Source organism: Palaemon carinicauda, chromosome 34 (genome assembly GCF_036898095.1).
Source record: "Palaemon carinicauda isolate YSFRI2023 chromosome 34, ASM3689809v2, whole genome shotgun sequence".
Lineage (NCBI taxonomy): Eukaryota > Metazoa > Arthropoda > Malacostraca > Decapoda > Palaemonidae > Palaemon > Palaemon carinicauda.
Window position 1 is genome coordinate 36,253,808 of NC_090758.1, and position 18,797 is coordinate 36,272,604.

Below are 18,797 nucleotides of genomic sequence, written 5' to 3' on the forward strand. Positions count from 1 at the left end.
ACTGGGTGTGCTAGGCTAGATACGGCCGGCTGTCGTTGGTACACTAACTCTGCTTCCATATGACATACCTCTTTGTACACTGGGTTCTTCCTCGTCGCCACTGTTACATCCTCGTCCCTTAAGTACTTAGGTGCCAAGAAGACAGGTTGGTAAGTCACGTACTTTATTCTGGTATATCAAATACAAGTAAACAGACCCATGCTTCTGCTGGCGTCACAGTTCGTGGATGGCGGGGAAGACAACAACAACAACTTAAAGGTTCAACATAGTAGAATGAGAGAGTAGTGTTTCTCAATACATTACACGAGGGAAAACATCACCTTTCGTTACGCTATTCAGTTTACGGTAATCTACACATATGCGTAAAGCGCCAGACGTTTTTTTTACTACTACGATAGGAGATCGCCAGGGGGAATCAGAGACCGAGATTATTCCATTCTCATTCATCTCTGCTAACTGGCTACTTACTTCAGCCTGATATCCAAAAGATACTCTGTAAGGGTATGTTACGACTGGCGGACTGTCCTATTTCTTTACTGAAGGGTATAAAGTCACAATAACCCGGAGGTTCTTCCTCTAAAACAAATACATCCTGATATTCTTCCAAAATCTGGGTTACATAATAATGATATTGAACAGGTGTCAAACTATATCCTAACTCTCTTAATGCACATGCGCGATCTGATGAGGTACTTTGCTAAAAGGGGGCATTAAACACTAAATCAATATTCATTTCTACCCATGCAATTAGCGTATCCTCTTTAATTAACACGGCACTGATGCAAAGTTGTGGAATAATATTTTACCTTCCCTTCTTGGATTTGCACTATTGAGTCCTGCAACACGTTATCTTCAAAGTCTACATGCAGCATAAGTACGCCCACCGTTTCTTTCACATTTCCGATACACGCATACAGTTCAATCACCATTGCAGCACAATGGTCTATATGTAAGTGTGCTACTTTTATAAGCACACATTGAGTATGTGTTGTTTAAGATGTTAAGGCTGGATAACGAAGTACATCTTATTAGCCTTAAAAGTATTTATTCTCTAAAAACAACAGAGTTAAACATCTCCATCATAGGAGGGAGCTGGTTTGGTCGGATGACCAATTCTGGTGAAGTATAGATGTGAACTGATTAAATTATTGATATCACAGATATCGTATGCTTAGTTGACGTAGCATTTTAAACACAATGTGGAAACTTCCATTCCTTCTCGGAAGACACCTGCATCCGGTGACGTCACAATCTTTCACACACTGATGCATTGGTGTTGACGTTTAAGAAAAATGACTATAGCAAATCTCACGGCTAGCATCTTCATCCAAAATGACATATTACGTCATGTGTTTTAAACATGTAATAACAATTATTTCATTTATTACATTAGCTCGGCCAGCTATCTCATTTTTTTCAAAAAAAAAAAAAGAATTAACAACAAGCCAAAACATGTTTACTAGGTGTGACTGGACATATGTATTATTCTTTGTTTAACTTTAGCCATAAGCAAATGAGGACGAATGTCCAAATAGGCACATCAAAAAATAATAACAATAATGCATATGAAAAGATATTACCAAAACAAAGAAAAAAAATTCATGATAAATACAGATCATATATATGGTACATTGCTAGCAAAGGATTATATGGTACCAAAAAAAAATACTGATATACATATGATTCGGTAACTTGTTAAAGAATAATTGTTAGGGCCTACCTTTGTCAGAAACATAAATTAACACAATACGGTAACTAATAAAAATATTTATTACCTTGGTAGAAATTCAATTTTTTAGTGCATTAACACGAATTCCTGGTACGTACACGTACCACGGTTTCGTACATATATACATATATTTATATATAGGGCTGATATACTTTATTAGATGCCCATAGATTCTGTTAATTTTATTTTTTTTTCTCTTTTCTTTTTAACATTCCGGCTTATATATTTTATTAGATGCCGAGAGAAAAAATGATTTATATTTTTTTTAAATGTTTTTTTTTTTTAATGTATTTTTAATCATGCAAAGTTCAATAATTTCCTCATTTACCTATTACTAGCGTACTAACAGCTTTTCTTACAAACTCAAATTCCAACATTTTACTCCTTTATCGAATGAGGTGGCCACTTCAAACAGCTTTAAACTGAATTAAATAAAGAGTTTTGTCTGGACATGGCGAAACGTTCTGTTTTAGCTTCCTGCTGTACCGTAACCTACGCCAAACAAGGATGTTCACGGCGATAAATATCATCACCGTGATACCCAGTCCTGCTAGTAGTATGGGGTGAAGAATTTCCTTATAAGTCAGTGACAGGTGGTCCATTTCGGTCAATTTCATCAACCGCTTGGCAACTTGTTGATTGTACGGGAGAGGTAGTGCTGGCATTGTAGATGTCCACGTGAAGTTCGCGAAGTAGGCTCGTTCTCTGATGAGTGTCCTTAGACCAATCACCATGGAATTAAGGAAAGTTCCAATACAACCATCTGCTGCAACAAAGATGTGGGCGAACGACGTGGATCCGTCAGGGCATGATACATTGAAGCCGTCCTTGTCGTATCGTATCCACGAGCCATTGTTCAGTCTGCAATTGAACTCATTATTGTCAAAGGGATAAAGCTTATCCAGACAATTTTCACTTATATGGGAGAGAGCATCGTCTAGCACTATACCTAACTCGCATGAATCCATTAAGTTTTTATGGAATTCAAATGAGTCAGCTGTACATATTTTTCTATCCATTGCATCTGAACAGTGAGTTAATTGATTTAAGTCTTTAATAACCGTATATGTTTCCTTGTCTAGGGAAATCAATATGTGTCCTGTCAAACTGGATATTACTGGATTTGAGTGATTCGTCATGAAAGTCGGAAATGGTGATATTCTGTAAGATTGCCAGGCATCAGAAGAATCAAAGGGAATTGTAATCCTAATCTTATTATTATCAACGTTTACTGTGATTAGGCTGTAATGAAATTCTAACCTACGTTCGCCTAACAAAGGAACATAGCCTAGTTTATCCCTTCCGTTCTCCAGAATTAACTTTAAGTAACTTATAGGGAACAAATGGGGCGCCATACACCTTTAGTTGCTAACGTGATAGCTTCTACATAATCCTTGGATTTCTCAATGAAATGTGCAATTCTGTTATGTATGTGATCTATCTTTGAATCATAATACGTTAACGTTGCCAACAAATCCTGTACTTCCATAATCTGAATATTATTTGAATGTTCATTTACTAAATCCATAACCTGATTAAATGAGGCTAACTGATTCCTTAGTTCTGACATAATCAATTCATCTTCATGAGTCAAGAACTCAATTTTCTTATTTGGATTACTAATTTTAAGACGATTGGAAATTCCTAAACCTAAACTTGCAATAGACCCAAAGATGTTTAATGCAGCATAAATAAACGGATTTCGTCTTTCTTTATGTTCGTGTCCTACAGTCCACATCAAAAGGTCATAGGCCAAAGATCCTGTCTCGTAAGTCTTATTTTTCAAGTCATCAGATAGCATATCTGCAACTTTCAATGTTGATCTAAGCAAACTCTCTGTAGTCAAATGAAAATGTCTTCTATGCAACTCATCCAATGAGGCAGAAAACCTTCAAATGGCGGTTCTTAAGCTAGTGACAACATTCTCTTGAAGAAAAATTGCTTGCATATTCACTTCTACAACTACGTTGCTCGATGTAATAAAAACGTCTTCTTATCTTTCAACTATAGTGCAGTATTTAAAATTTATACTGTTAGTTTTAGAGCTCATCCCACAAGAGAAAAATGTCTGAGCGAACAATATCACTCCCAACAACAAATAATTCATCTTGGAAACCTGAAACGAGAAAAATATATGTAATTACTCCTGTATTAAGAAGAAAACTTTTAATCACATAAAATAAAATAAAAATTTTCCCTCACTTCTTTCCCTCTCTTTCCTTTTTTTTTTTTTTTTTTTTTTAATTTCTTATGTGAGCTAATGGTACTATTCTCTCATCCATGGGTTGGGTTACGTTTTGAACTCTAAACCTATTGGTCGTTAATGTTTCCAAAATGTTAAATGGGCCTTCAAACTTAGGTGTTAGTTTATAATTGAGTCGTTTACGCACATTGATTTGAATATAGACGTTATCACCCACGGTATATGTTTTAGTTGGCTTCGCTATTTTATCATGATTCCTTTTCATTATGATTTGTGATTCATCTAAATTCTTTCGAAGGATATCATATTCACTTATACTTGCATTTATACATTCTTTTAAAGGATTTGATAGATTAGTTATAGGCGTTGATATATGGAAAGGCGTTCTAACTGGGGTACCATACAATGCTTCATGCGGTGACCTTTTAATTGATATATGATATGAATGATTCAGAGTACTCAGTGCCGCCGGTATTGCAATATCCCAGTTGGGGTCTGATCCCCCTAGTGTTACTCTTAATATATTTAAAATCATCCTATTTGCTCTTTCCACTAGTCCATTCGACTCTGGGTGATATATCATGGTATTTATTTTCTTTATGCTGAGGAATTCACACAATGAGGTAAGAAAGTGATTATTAAATTCACCACCCGAGTCTGAGAGTATCATGTGTGGAATTCCATATTTACAAATGTAACACTCGTAAAACTTCCTAGCGCATTCAATCACAGTTTTAGTTTTAAGCGCTATTAGTTCAAGCATCTATAATTACTAAGAGGTGCTTATCTCCTCTGTCTGACTCGTAAAATCCTGTTAACAAATCTAAATGTATTCTTTCAAAGGGTTGATTGGGCACAGGATAAGCCCCTAGGCTGACAGGTGTTTTCATATGCCCTTTGTTTTCCTGACATGTGCGACAATTAGCTATGTGTCTTTTTATATCTGTAAGCATCGTATGCCAATAAAACAATTAATGAGAACCCCTGGTGTCCATGTAATGGATTTGAATGCAACCAATTTAGGACAGTGGAAATAAGTGAGACTGGTACTACTACCTGGTCGTTAGTTACATGTGGTGTATTGCGGGTTTTCCTTGTCACAGTCCTACACAGAATATTATCTTTGATTATATAATTCTGCTGCTTATACTTTATATATCCCTTTTCCTTATGATTGACTTTCAAAGCATTTATAATTGTTTCTATTTTCTGATCTTTTCTTTGCTCAGTCTGTAACAATTCAGCGCTCCAGCCTAAATCTTCTTGTTCAGATATCGTTTTAACAATAGGCATGGATGTTGATATATCTATTAATTCAGCTAAAGGCTCCGTACAAGATGACAAGGGGTTGCGCGATAATGCATCCGCAATGATATTTGCTTTCCCAGTAAATACCCGATTCTTTCGCCAAAATCTTGAATGATCAAATGCCACCGAGTTCGTTTAGGGCTGTGGTTGAAGCCTTTAAAGAACTCTGTTAGTGGTTTATGGTCAGTAAGAACCTTAACGGGATAACCGTAAATTATGAACTTAAAATGCACTAGTGAATTAACAATAGCTAGCCCTTCCTTGTCTATTACTGCATACTTACTTTCGGAAGTTCTCAATTTTCGAGAATAAAAAGCTATCGGGAAAAATTGTTTATCATATTGCTGAAGCAATACCCCTCCTACTCCTAAGTCTGAGGCGTCTGTTGCAATGAAGAATTCCTTACCGAAGTCAGGAAATTTTAAGATAGGAGAACTACACAGTTCATCTTTCAAGGTATTAAACGCCTGTTGATGTTGCTCAGACCATATGAAATCTACGCCCTTCTTCGTAAGTACATGGCACTGGGAATTGAACAGGGAACGTCTCCTCGTTTAGACGACGGAAGTCGACGCAGATACGCCATGTTCGATCTTTTTTCGGTACAACTATTAAAGGAAAATTATAAGGGCTGTTTGATTTCCTAATGACTCCTTCTTCTAGCATTTTACCTACTTCATCATTTATTTCATTCTGGAATTTCGTAGGGAGTCTCTACGAGGGTACATAGATAATTTTCTGCTTGTCCTTTAACCTTATTTGATGCTCGATCACATCTGTTTTTCCTAAGGATCTATCCGTAGTGGAAAAAACATCATGATATTTAGTTAAAAGTCCAAAAATTTTCTGCTGAATTTCTTCGTCTTGAATGTTTTTATTGATTTTATTTTTAATAGATCGCAAAAGGGATTCATCCGCAACTGATTGAGAGTGATTGATCTCAGCAACGGTAAGAATACGATGTTTATAAACTTCTACATCCAAGATATGTTGATTTTTGTGAATTACTAAAGTGTTATTTAAATGATTACAGACTTCAATATTACATTGTTGATGTGAGCCTACTGTAAAAATAGCTTGTGTGACAGACAATCCGTTAGTTTTCAAAGTGTCGGAAAGGATTAATATTTCAGATCCCGGTAATGTTTTCTTTTTTTGCACTATTAAATTCGAAGGTACGCTTGGTTCGATAGATTGCGTGCAAGATGATATTACGGGTGAACGAGAATTCTGCTGGGTCGCGTATACTATTTCTTTATTAGTGAGACAAGTTATTGGTTCTTCAACGTACGTTAAGGTTACATTTGGCGTCTCCTTTTTATCCAAAACTGATTTTAAGGTATTAGAAGACTTATAGAATTTCCCTTTGATATACACGCCGTGCTTAGCAGGGGCTAAGATAATGTTTTGATTTCCCATAAATGGGTATCCTATAATTACAGCTGGATACATATCAATGTTTTGTACAACAACAAATGTATTGGCAAACGTGCGTTTACCGACTTTGAACTGAACATGAGTTATGCCTATGACATTTAATTCATTATTTCCTATACCCGAGAGTCTAACTCCAGATTTTTCAATCGGAAAGTTCGAAAACAACAAATGATGTGTGTTCAAATCCATGATATTACGTGGACTACCAGAGTCAAAAAATAACGTAAAGGATTTGTGTTCTAAATTTACAGCATATAAGGTTGGTCGTAACTCATTTTGGCTTATTATTGTATGAATTCGTTGCAAATCTACGGGAGCATGCACTGTTTTATTTAATTCGGCCGTGTGTTTCATAGGAAAATCTATTGTCTCACAATTATCTGATAAAACATTAAATTGATTATTCAATACTATTTATGTTAACATGAATGACCCTGACCCAACATCACTCTCTTCCTCTCTAGAGTTAACTATGTGGTATTTGCTTTGCTCTGCACATTCTGAAAATTAGTCTGACCTTGCGAGGTCTGGTTTGACGACCCAGGCTCAGTGATATTCGAAGAAGTGTTTGTTTGCTTTGGACTCTGAACTACATTGATATTTGGTTGTTTCTTCTTATTGTTAAAATGAGGATTTTTCTTTTTATTTCCATATGGAACTGACTGTGGAATTGACTGCGTATTTCTGGGATTCTGTTGTGTCTTACGCGAGTAACATTGATTGTATGAATGAGTTGAACTATTATGAATCGAGCAGAATTTCGTTCTGCAGTCCGCTTCTTGACTATTAACTACGTTTACTGTTTGTGGCTTTGTTTCATTCTTTGCAAAAACTTGAGTTAACACGGGATCGAGATTTGGACACTAGGACATGTGTTTCTTTATCTGTTTATATACATCCAATTCCGTACTTGCAGGCGTTAACTTTTTATCAAAACACCGCACTAAAGCTTCAGGCAACATAAGTGTCATGCAAGTTAAATACATTAATCGTAAAAAATCTTTCACCGAGATGTTATCCCTAGTAACCCAAGTGGAATTACCTAAAATGTCCAGATATTCATTAAGCCTATCAGCTATGAGAGCTGCTCTCTCAATAACATTAAGCCGATTCATAGTGGCTCGATTAAGTGTATTTCGTAACGTTAATACTACATCCAAGGCTTCTTCACCCCCATAGACCGCGCTTAACCTAATTTTGAAATCATCCCAGGTAACTGCTTCTTGAAATGAAACACCTCTTAAATACGCACTCGCATCCCCCTTAGAAAAATCTATAAAACTTTTAGCTTCTTGTAATTGTACAAAAGGGTCTACGATTTGTTTGGCATTTAAATGGGCATCGACGGATGTAATCCATGACTCCATATTTTGTGGCAAGAACCCATTGACTCGACCCTGAAAAGGAAGGATTGCTGACCTGTCATTTACAAGCGTCACAATTGGAGGAGGATTAGTCTGGCCTACGTCACTAGGTCCAGGGGTAGGGCTCACAGGGGGAGTCATGACTGCTGTATTTCTTTTCCTATCTCTTCGACCCCTTGCAATTCTATCAAAATATCTATATGAATACAGACGTCCACTGCGTAAACGCATATGTATAATAATATTCCCCAAACAATGTTACTAATCCCAAGACATTTCCCAAGAATTTCTGAAAGAAAACCGAACACAAAGATATTTCCTGTAAATTTCTGAAAGAAAAAAGGAATTAGCACACAGAGAGAAAAAATTCTAGATGAGAATTCGGAGTTGAACAGTTTCCTTTAATGAAAGGAAAAATAAAAGTTTAGCAAACCACTCACCCCAGTAACAATCGACTAACGACTCGTGATAACTACACTTCACTGCCCAAACTGGAATGAATTTAAAAATTTGTACTTAGCTTATATATGGTTCTGTGTGATGTCGACACATCCTCTCTCTCTCTCTTGATATTTTGTTAGTGATGTATCGTTCGAGTGTCCGTTGAATGTAGTACTTCCTGGATATGTTTTGTAAACGTTGAACGTCAGTCCTTGGGTTTCCTAGGATGTTGATTGAAGATCCAGTTCATCAGTTTGTATTTATAACATTCATTAAATGTTCTATATTTCGATGGACTATGTTACTTAGTCAAAATTGTAGATACATGTAGATAACGTTGAGTTCTTGAAGATCTTTCTCTGGTTTTACAGCTTTATTTTGATGTCTTGAAGATCTTCCTCTAATTCTTAGAGTTTATTATTATAATTACTTGAAGATCTTTCTCTGATTCGTAGAGTTTAACCGCTGCCACCATTTCTTAGTGTGCTACCGCTGCCACCATTTATAGAGCAGGAGCCCGCAGTGGTTTGGGTAGCTGAAAAGCGAACCAATTTTCTTAGTCATAGTGATGTTGTATGTACATCACTGTTTATGAAAACTGAAGTCTGCCGGGGATCTGGTGGTGGGTGTGGCCCGCAGCGGCTTGAAAGTTATATGGAAAAATTGACCTAGATCAGCTGGAAAGTGAACCACTTGATAATGGTGTTGAAATGTCCCTTATACCTTCAGGAACTGGGAATGGATACTGACAGACTTTTTGTGTGGTGGCGTGACCCTGACAGACTTACGTAACTGCCACGTCAAAATTGACCTAGATCAGCTGAAAAGCGAACCGAATGAAACTTGTTGTAAAATCATCAGTACCACCCCAGGTATAGTGAATGACCACTGACAGACAGTTTCTGTGGTGGGGTACCCCTGATAGACATGCCCAAATGACCAGACCCCATAAATGACCTAGATCAGCTGATAAGCGAACCAAATGAAACTTTTTGTAAAATCATCAGTACCACTCCAGGTATAGTGAATGACCACTGACAGACAGTTTCTGTGGTGGGGTAGCCCTGACAGACATGCCCAAATGACCAGACCCCATAAGTGACCTAGATCGGCTGAAAAGCGAACCAAATGAAACTTGTTGTCAAATTATCAGTACCAATCCAGGTATAGTGAATGACCACTGACAGTTTCTGTGGTGGGGTACCCCTGTCAGACATACCCAAATGACCAGACCCCATAATTAATTCCTTCAGGACCAAGGTGTAATGATGCTTTGTAACACTGGTCACTACATCCAAGTCCAGAAGGGGTTAAGCTAGATTAGCTTGTAAGCAAAACAGATGAAATAGAATGAAACGAACATATAAAATTATCATGTATACTCATCACTGGCCAATGTTGAAGTGAACATTGTTTCCCATAGAACATCTATATCCCTGACAATGTAATACATAAAAATATTGAAGAAGTAAATATAAATAAAATTGAAATTATGTTTTCTGAAAGACACCAAAGTAAATAAGACCATCCTGATAATAAGTACTTATCATCGAACAGTTACAATGGATTAAGTGCATTTCCTTAAACATATATCTAATATCTAATATTTAATATCTAATATCGTACATGCACAATAGAATTGATCAGACTGAATGAAAATATAATCCATAATAATTCCTTTCACATCATTGTGGATGCTGAGAAATAATAGTAAAAAAAGAGGGATAGATCCGGCTGGCCATATGTATTACATCGTTAAATTTTTTGTGCAGATACTATAACCTTGCATTAAATACATTATGTCAATGGAGGACCAACTATTAAATATACTAATCCATCTCTTCAGTATCAGAATCTGAGTCCTCACTCCATGGCTCATCCTCACACTGGTCATAGTCACTCAGTTCATCAAGGTTATCTGTTTCCATCAATGTTTCCTCTGATTGACTAAGAATTTCCTGATCTTGGTCACTGTCATTAGCAAATAAAGAATCAGGAACGGCTGGTCCGTCAAACTAGGTTGGCTGCAACAAGTCACCATCTACTGCCCAACCATAATCAATGGCGCATAGGCCTTGATCAGGTGATTTTGTGTTAGCATGACTCCACAAAACTGTCACATAGTGTGCCCTCAGTAGTTTTTCTTAAGTGTCCGACGTGTTGGGGGCAACAATGCGCAGTCAACCTTTTTTATATGAAGAAGTGGGTTTTCCTGAAAGGAATGTAGAATCATATGACAAAATACTTCAAAAGAGAATGTTCTTAAGTTAGATTAGATTGAAATAATTGAGTAATGCACTCTGAATGCTTTTTGTGTCAAAATAAATGTGGGTTGTTAAGACCCTAGAGTGAGAGACAGAAAGAAATATCATAGAATGTGCATTGGAGGTTACGATTTGAATACATTGTTACTCTCTTAAGTCAATTCAAGGGAGACACGTTACATCCTGAAAACCCAACACACTTGATACATATATACCCTATCTACTGTGCCCGACATCTGCATAATTTTTCTATAACGTGCTTCATCTACATCATGTTCTTTGTTTTGGCCATACATCTTGCAAACAAACTCGGATGCCACGTCTTATGTCCACTTCACCGTCAACTTCACCCATGTTGGAGAACAACTGGATGAAGCTTCCAGTTGGGTCCTTCTCAAGTATTTCCAGGGGTTTGACTTTGTCTTTCCTGAAAGGGAATATGAATCATCTAGGTAACAACGGCATGACTATCTCTTCAAACTAATTAACTTCATTTTGTCATGATTCTAAATCTTTGCTGTACAATGAGTATGCCAACTCAATCTGTCATTTGAAGGTGGAACAAAATCCTACCTGTAAAAGGCTGATGTGAAGTCACATCCAGTGAATGCGTGGTACCCCGCCAGTGCTTTTGGGAGTCCTGATTTTCGCTCCTCAAGGACCTCTACAATATTGGTGACATTAATGTATCGCCTGCTGTTTCCGCTGCCACAGTCCATGAAGACATTTTTGGAGGACCTCACTTCTGGGTCTTGATTTCCAAGTATACCAATAAGTATAATGAGAACATCTGTATCGGATGCTCGTACAAGGACCTTGCTTCCTGAGGTATTTTCCAGGTGAAATGCTATAAGGGTATCTGCCTCCTCGTGGTTGGCCTGGAGGTGAGCTGGGCTGGTCACTGAGATCTCCTGGAAGTCATTTGGCGTATATTGGAAGCATTCACCGCCATAAGAGGCATACAGTGTTTTTCCATTTAGGATGTTCCAATAGTGATTTCCCCCCCATTCCTTTAGCAGAAATTTTCCAAGTTCGTTTTTGAACATTCCATTCTTGAGAAGTTTTGCTCCTTTATGTCTCATTGTTTGGTTAGGTCCAGTGATTGTGTAAACAGAATCTTCTGCACCACGCAATTTTCTCTCACTGTCTTTGACTGAATTTTCGACGTACTTATCAAGGCAGACATGGATTTCATCCCCTCCACCAGTGCATACTGTAGATAGGATGGTTCGGGCAATAGCTCCATACAATGTTCCAACATTCATAACTGACAAGACAGAATGAATAAGCAGGCCTCCATCATATATCCGAACACAAATACCTTGATGTACCTCTGTTGGGATTGGTGTGTCTTTCTGGAACTCTTCCAGCCTATTCAGTAATGTATGCTTCCTGCTCTTCAAGAGTGCTCCATCAGCATGTGCCAGGGAAAGAGGATATGATGTGATTGGGTACCTGAGAACGTGCCTGAGATCGAAGTTGGTATTTTCGGCCACAACAATGATGATTCTTATGAAAAAGTCCCTCAGACTTTCAACCCTCTTTGCAGTTTCTGTAGCAGGAGTCGTCCCTTTTTTCTTCTTCTTTTCGTTTTCAGATGCGAAGTTATTCACCCTTATCCTTTTTACTGACTTCAGAAATCTTGCCGAGTCCTTGTGCCACTCTCTTTCGAATTGTTGTCTTGCTACCTGCCCCCTCTGCAATGTTCCGAGGAGATACTTCTCAGTTTCTTTTGTTGCCGCCCGCCCAGTTGCAAGGTTCACCATTGTGTCTGGAGCTTCAGGACTGAAGGGCTTGCCCAATTGGTCTATTTTCTCACTTAGAGCCTGCATTTGCTTGCTGTCTTTTCTTATTCTGTATGAACGGCACTGTGCTGTGGCACTCTCTCCCACTTCAAGTCCAGCAAAAGTTCTCAGCTCCAGTACGGCCATGGCTCTCTGGGTCATGGTCATGGACCATCTTCGTCTGGCATTTTCAGAATTTCTGAAGGCTACAATCCCTTTCATACTGGACGCTGCATCCCGATTTACTGTCTGTTCAAGTGAGAGATCAACTGCCGACCTGGAGTAGTTCTTCTTTGTTCGCCGTATTGAAAAAGCCCCCGTAGGAAGTATTTCTCTGAGTTGAGGGTGGGAAGATGTCAGCTTGTGTAGAAACAGTGTTCCCCATCTGGCGTAATTTGGACGATTTAAAGAGAAGAACACATCCAGTATGACAGGGAAAACATCTATGTATCCATCTACATCATTTGTTTTAACACAACGCTGTAGCTCACGGTGTACCCTGTTTACCAGGAATACATATGTTCCCCAGAACTGAGCCATTGGACCAATGGTTCCTCCATGACAGAATAGAAGAATTCTTCATATTTCAGAAGGTGCTGCATAACAACTGGATCAGAGAGATGGTCTTCAACTTGATTTGATGGAATCGTCATCATCACATCTTGAAATGCTTGATACTCCTCCTCTGCAAGGTCTTGCACGAAACGGTCATACAGCTTCTGTTCCATGACATTAGCCAGAAGTTCATGAATTCTTATACAACGATTGTAGAACTTCCCCTTCGTGAAGCCCATCATCGAACCCTCTGCCAAGACTTCTGCTTCAGTTAGGATAAATTCTATTCCACTTTTGTTGATCATAGTTCCGATTGCACCATAAAATGCTAGCTCAATGTGAAAATTGCCTAACATGATCAGTAACTTGTCAAAGAGAGGGGACTCGAGAGCTTGGATAGAATAAGCTTTGAGGGCAACAGCCAGATCATACGTCACGACTGCATAACTTTGTCCGGTTTCCTTTGCAACATTAAGAGTACGAATCATAGTCTCTCTCACAACTGCATTATCTGTAGGAGATTTTGGAATTGGGTCCATATAGCAGTGGGAGTATGTCCTTCATAAAATTGCTGATGAATCCTGCATAAAGTGGAGTGTCACCTTTTTTCAGTTGCAAAAACCAGTACAAATCCAATGGTTTCAGCTGTAGCCCTGGTCTTTGATGGAGTTGTAGAGATGAGGCGCTACCACTGCCTTGACTCGTGATTGTTGCGGCCATGCTGGTGAAGATGGCTGCCTTCAAGGATTTTCTAAGTGGAGGAATTTCCTGCTCATTTCCCACAAATGTTCTTCTATTTTTTCCATCACGGAACTGAAAGGAAGAGTTACTAAATTGCCCCTTGTCTTGCTCAGCTGTTTTGATGCGTGTGACCAACAGTGGAACGGAGTGTTGCTTTTCCATCTAGTGTCTCCACATTTGCATCATTGTTGTCCCATACACAGGCTGTTGCTCTATCTGCGAGTAAATAAATACCATCAGGTGCAACATGACTACCTGATAAAACTGAATAAGTGAATTCAGTTTCAAGACCTTTAGCATCACAGTAACTAATGCTATGACCTGCACGGTTCAAAATCTGCAATGTTAACTTCGTTTCCGTCATGAAGCTACACCCAGTCCCATTGCAGTGTGTTTCCATGGCTTAACTGTACCATGCGTAGCATTGAACACAGCATCAGATGCCATCGATGCTTTTCGGTCAATTGCCCCATTTTGAGGCCCTTGTAAGTTTGGTGTAAGGCCACCTAAGAGGCTTCTAAAAAACAGCTCCAGTTGCTTTGGTATATCCGGTGCACTTTCTTTCAAATTTTGCACTGTGGCTGGATCAGGCACTTTGAATTTTGGCAACTGCATGATCTGGGAACGAAGATGGAGGGCCGCCCATATAAGTTTTTCATTTTCCTCTTGTTCCTTTGTGTTGTCATACAGATGTACTCGTGCCTGTTCTTCAGTGAGTGATGCGGCATGGATGAAATTTTCCCTTTTATTGTCAGCAAGCTTCACTCGGACTTGGTCACCAAATTTATCTTGAACTTTCCTTATCAGATTTTGTGTTGTGTATGCGTCAACATCTTGGGGATCACCTCCATTACTTGTGTATTCAGCTTTGTACTTATTCAACAATGATGTCACCATCAGAGACTTTTCATTTTGGATAATTTGTTCTGTGATGAAACCACACAGTGATTTGAACGCCCTTTTATGGATATCATGAGGTGTTGCACAACTTGTTTCTGCCACTTCTGTCTCATGCATGAAATGCCATCTGCACGACTTGTGGTATTTACCCTCTTTGGCAATAAGATCAATATTGCCCATGATCAAACTTTTGAAATGGTCATTTGTGGATCTATGGGCCCGCTCCAATAGTGTATCACAGCCACCTTTAGTTGTAATTGATGTAAGTGGTTCCTCTTTTCCCCGTTTCTTTTTCCTCTCCTTCCCACAGAAGATACACTCTCTCTTTAAGATGCCATGTCTCTCAGTCTTTGGCAAGACACTGCTTGACCTTGTATCTCTCTTTGATGGACCCAACTCATCTTTCGGTCTCTTCACAGCAGTGTATCTTCGGTGGCAGGAGGGATGGTACATTTCACCACAAAAGTCAGAGCACATAATCCTTCTTGTGACTTCTTCATATTTGTCACTCACCAGGATGGAACGAATGGATGCTGCATTCTTCAAGGAGGGTCCTGTTCTCTCAATTCTCTTCAACTGTTTATCCTCTTCAGTTAACGTTTTGCAGATGAAACAGATGGAGGCCACCGCACCATTTTCATTACCCTAGAAAAAAAACATCCACAAATACCAAACTTCTAATACCATTAGTGCTTCATACAATAACAAATGTTTGTTCTGAAACGATCTGAAAACACCTCTAAAACAATTAGAAGTTGAAATTTTCATTACCTTCCCGTTTACTCTTGGTGATGTACATTTATTATCATCTCCAGTTTGAGATGGCTCCTCTGTGAAACTTTCCAATAGATCTTCCACCTGGGAAGGAGATTTGTCTTGGTCCATTTCTTCAATTACTTTGAACCTGAAACAAATTTAATGTTTTAAAGCACATTGAAAGATTGATTGTCAATCACTATACCTGGGGTAGTACTGATAATTTTACAACAAGTTTTATTTGGTTCGCTTTTCAGCTGATCTAGGTCACTTATGGGGTCTGGTCATTTGGGCATGTCTGTCAGGGCTACCCCACCACAGAAACTGTCTGTCAGTGGTCATTCACTATACCTGGAGTGGTACTGATGATTTTACAAAAAGTTTCATTTGGTTCGCTTATCAGCTGATCTAGGTCATTTATGGGGTCTGGTCATTTGGGCATGTCTGTCAGGGCTACCCCACCACAGAAACTGTCTGTCAGTGGTCATTCACTATACCTGGGGTGGTACTGATGATTTTACAACAAGTTTCATTCGGTTCGCTTTTCAGCTGATCCAGGTCAATTTTGACGTGGCAGTTACGTAAGTCTGTCAGGGTCACGCCACCACACAAAAAGTCTGTCAGTATCCATTCCCAGTTCCTGAAGGTATAAGGGACATTTCAACACCATTATCAAGTGGTTCACTTTCCAGCTGATCTAGGTCAATTTTTCCATATAACTTTCAAGCCACTGAGGGCCACACCCACCACCAGATCCCCGGCAGACTTCAGTTTTCATAAACAGTGATGTACATACAACATCACTATGACTAAGAAAATTGGTTCGCTTTTCAGCTACCCAAACCACTGCTGGCTCCCGGTCTATTATTGGTGTGCTACTTTTATAAGCACACATTGAGTATGTGTTGTTTAAGATGTTAAGGTTGGATAACGAAGTTCATCTTGTTAGCTTTAAAAGTATTTATTCTCTAAAAACAACAAAGTTAAATATCTCCATCATAGGAGTGGAGCTGGTTTTGGTCGGATGACCAATTCAGGTGAAGTATAGATATGAACTGATTAAATTATCGATATCACAGATATCGTATGCTTAGTTGACGTAGCATTTTAAACACAATGTGGAAACTTACATTCTTTCTCGGAAGACACCTGCATCTGGTGACGTCACAATCTTTCACACACTGATGCATTGGTGTTGACGTTTAAGAAAAATGTTACATTGGCGAGGCTGCATAGTGCATCCTGTTTATGATTTTACATGACTAGAGCAAATCTCACGGCTAGCATCTTCATCCAAAAGGATATATTACGTCATGTGCTTTAAACATGTAATAACAACTATTTCATTTATTATATATATATATATATATATATATATATATATATATATATATATATATATATATATATATATATATATATATATATATGATAGATTTTGCACCTTTGAACGTGTTTATTATATTTCATATAAGCCAATATATCAATACATTAATGTCTGGTTTCTCTTAACGACCTCTAGATCAGATTGTTACAAAAAATCACTAAAAGCCTCCTTGTAATACAAACTAGGTAAATCAGGAGCCAAGAAATATGTAGTCCTAATTAAAAGAAAAAAAAATAGGAAAAATACTGTTTGGGTCTATACTTCCTTAAGGATTAAGGTCCATGAAGAGATCTTTAATTTAACGAGATCAAAATGCTAAAGTAGTTAGTATAGCCTCAGGAGAAAAGGAATGAAGATGATCAATTTTCTCATCACTGTAATTACTGTCAAAACAATCATACAAATGTGTTACCTTTTCCTTTAGACAGTGAGTAACGGTGCCATCTGGTTAAAGAAAAGGAATAACTGTTGCATCTACATCAAAAGGAGTAGATTTATTGGTAGACCACCACATATATTTCTAGGTTGTACATAGAACGATTCTCTTATGGTTACAGTGTATTCCTTTTCAGATGAAACATAAACTCTCTGCTCATCAGGCCTGTTCTCCCTCATTTTCATCCTCTCTCCCCGTTGTATATGTTAACATGGAAACAAACTCAGTATATAATTTAGCTGAAACTGCTTCTCACACTACCAAAGGATCTTTGGCAAGCGTCTAAATTATCATAAATTATTCATCCTAACCCCTTCAATGTGACAGAATTGTATTCAGAATCAAGGCGCTCGTGAGCCTTGCAGAATTCAAAACTACTTGAAGGGGGTCGGCCGTCTAACGCCGATTTTTAATGACAGGACTTTGACATTCATACCACTTTATTTGGTGACTTAGGTAATCTCTAAACTGCATATAAGTTTTTCCTCTTTTGAGACGCCCGAGTGATTTATCCTAAAAATTAGTGTTTTTCCAATTCTATCTCATCCCTTGATAATTATTAATAAGATCTGGGATTACCACCCTATGTATACCTGATATAAACCCCCAATAATGCGAAGAGTTTTTTCTAAAAGTAATATTTCTGCCTAATATGGATTTTTTTTATTATGGTAAAAAAAAATAAACCATACATATCAAAGGAAAAAAACTATGAAAAAATATAAAAAAAATGAAAATAAATGTTTTCTTTATATTGTTTTATGATGTATTTCTAAGTTATATACCAAATTGTAATACTAAAGCTTTAAAACAAAGGAGGCTATTGGATTTGAAGGTCAATAGGTATAGTTTTGAGATAAAAGTGTTTAAATGTTTTCTTTGTATTTTCACAAAGACAATATTATTAAATCATAATTTTCATGAATTTTATGTTCTTTTTTGGGTAATAATGAAAGAAAACAAAGATATTTATCATTAATCTGTTCTTAAATGAAGATCTTGTTGCTCATTATCTTGCAGCCCCTCCTCTATCCACAACACTCTCTCTCTCTCTCTCTCTCTCTCTCTCTCTCTCTCTCTCTCTCTCTCTCTGCACTGTCAATATTAGCCTCTTCCAAACTCTTAATAGAGCGAAATTTATTCTTCTCTATATTAGCATGATGTTGAAATTGTCTTCTCCTCTTTTGAATGATAAAATCCTTGATGAAAAAGATAAGAACAATCATAAGAATTAGTGAGTGTCAGATATCAAACTCAAGCATTTATTCTCTCTGTGGTTTGGGTTAAGACTGAAGGGCGAAGGGGCATGTACGGTCTAATATATCGTCTGCATCTTGTAAAAGCTATGCAGATGACATTGTTCACAATCTCTTTTACATTAAAATGCAATAATTATAAAATTCTACTATAACAGAAGAGATACTGCATTTTAATGTAGAGAATAATGTTTATGGTTTATACACTTACTTTTACTAATTTCCTTGTATCTATG

General features: G+C 37.8%; 1 protein-coding gene across 1 annotated transcript; it reads right to left on the reverse strand.

Moving 5' to 3' along the window:
- Nucleotides 1–11,241: 11,241 nt before the first annotated feature.
- On the reverse strand, nt 11,242–13,988 carry LOC137626812 (uncharacterized). The gene is made up of 3 exons (XM_068357801.1): nt 13,688–13,988; nt 13,047–13,596; nt 11,242–12,915 (listed from the first exon to the last, which is right to left on the reverse strand). Exons 1-3 carry the CDS (start codon nt 13,986–13,988, stop codon nt 11,316–11,318), a joined length of 2,451 nt encoding a protein of 816 aa, XP_068213902.1. The 3' UTR covers nt 11,242–11,315.
- Nucleotides 13,989–18,797: the final 4,809 nt, after the last annotated feature.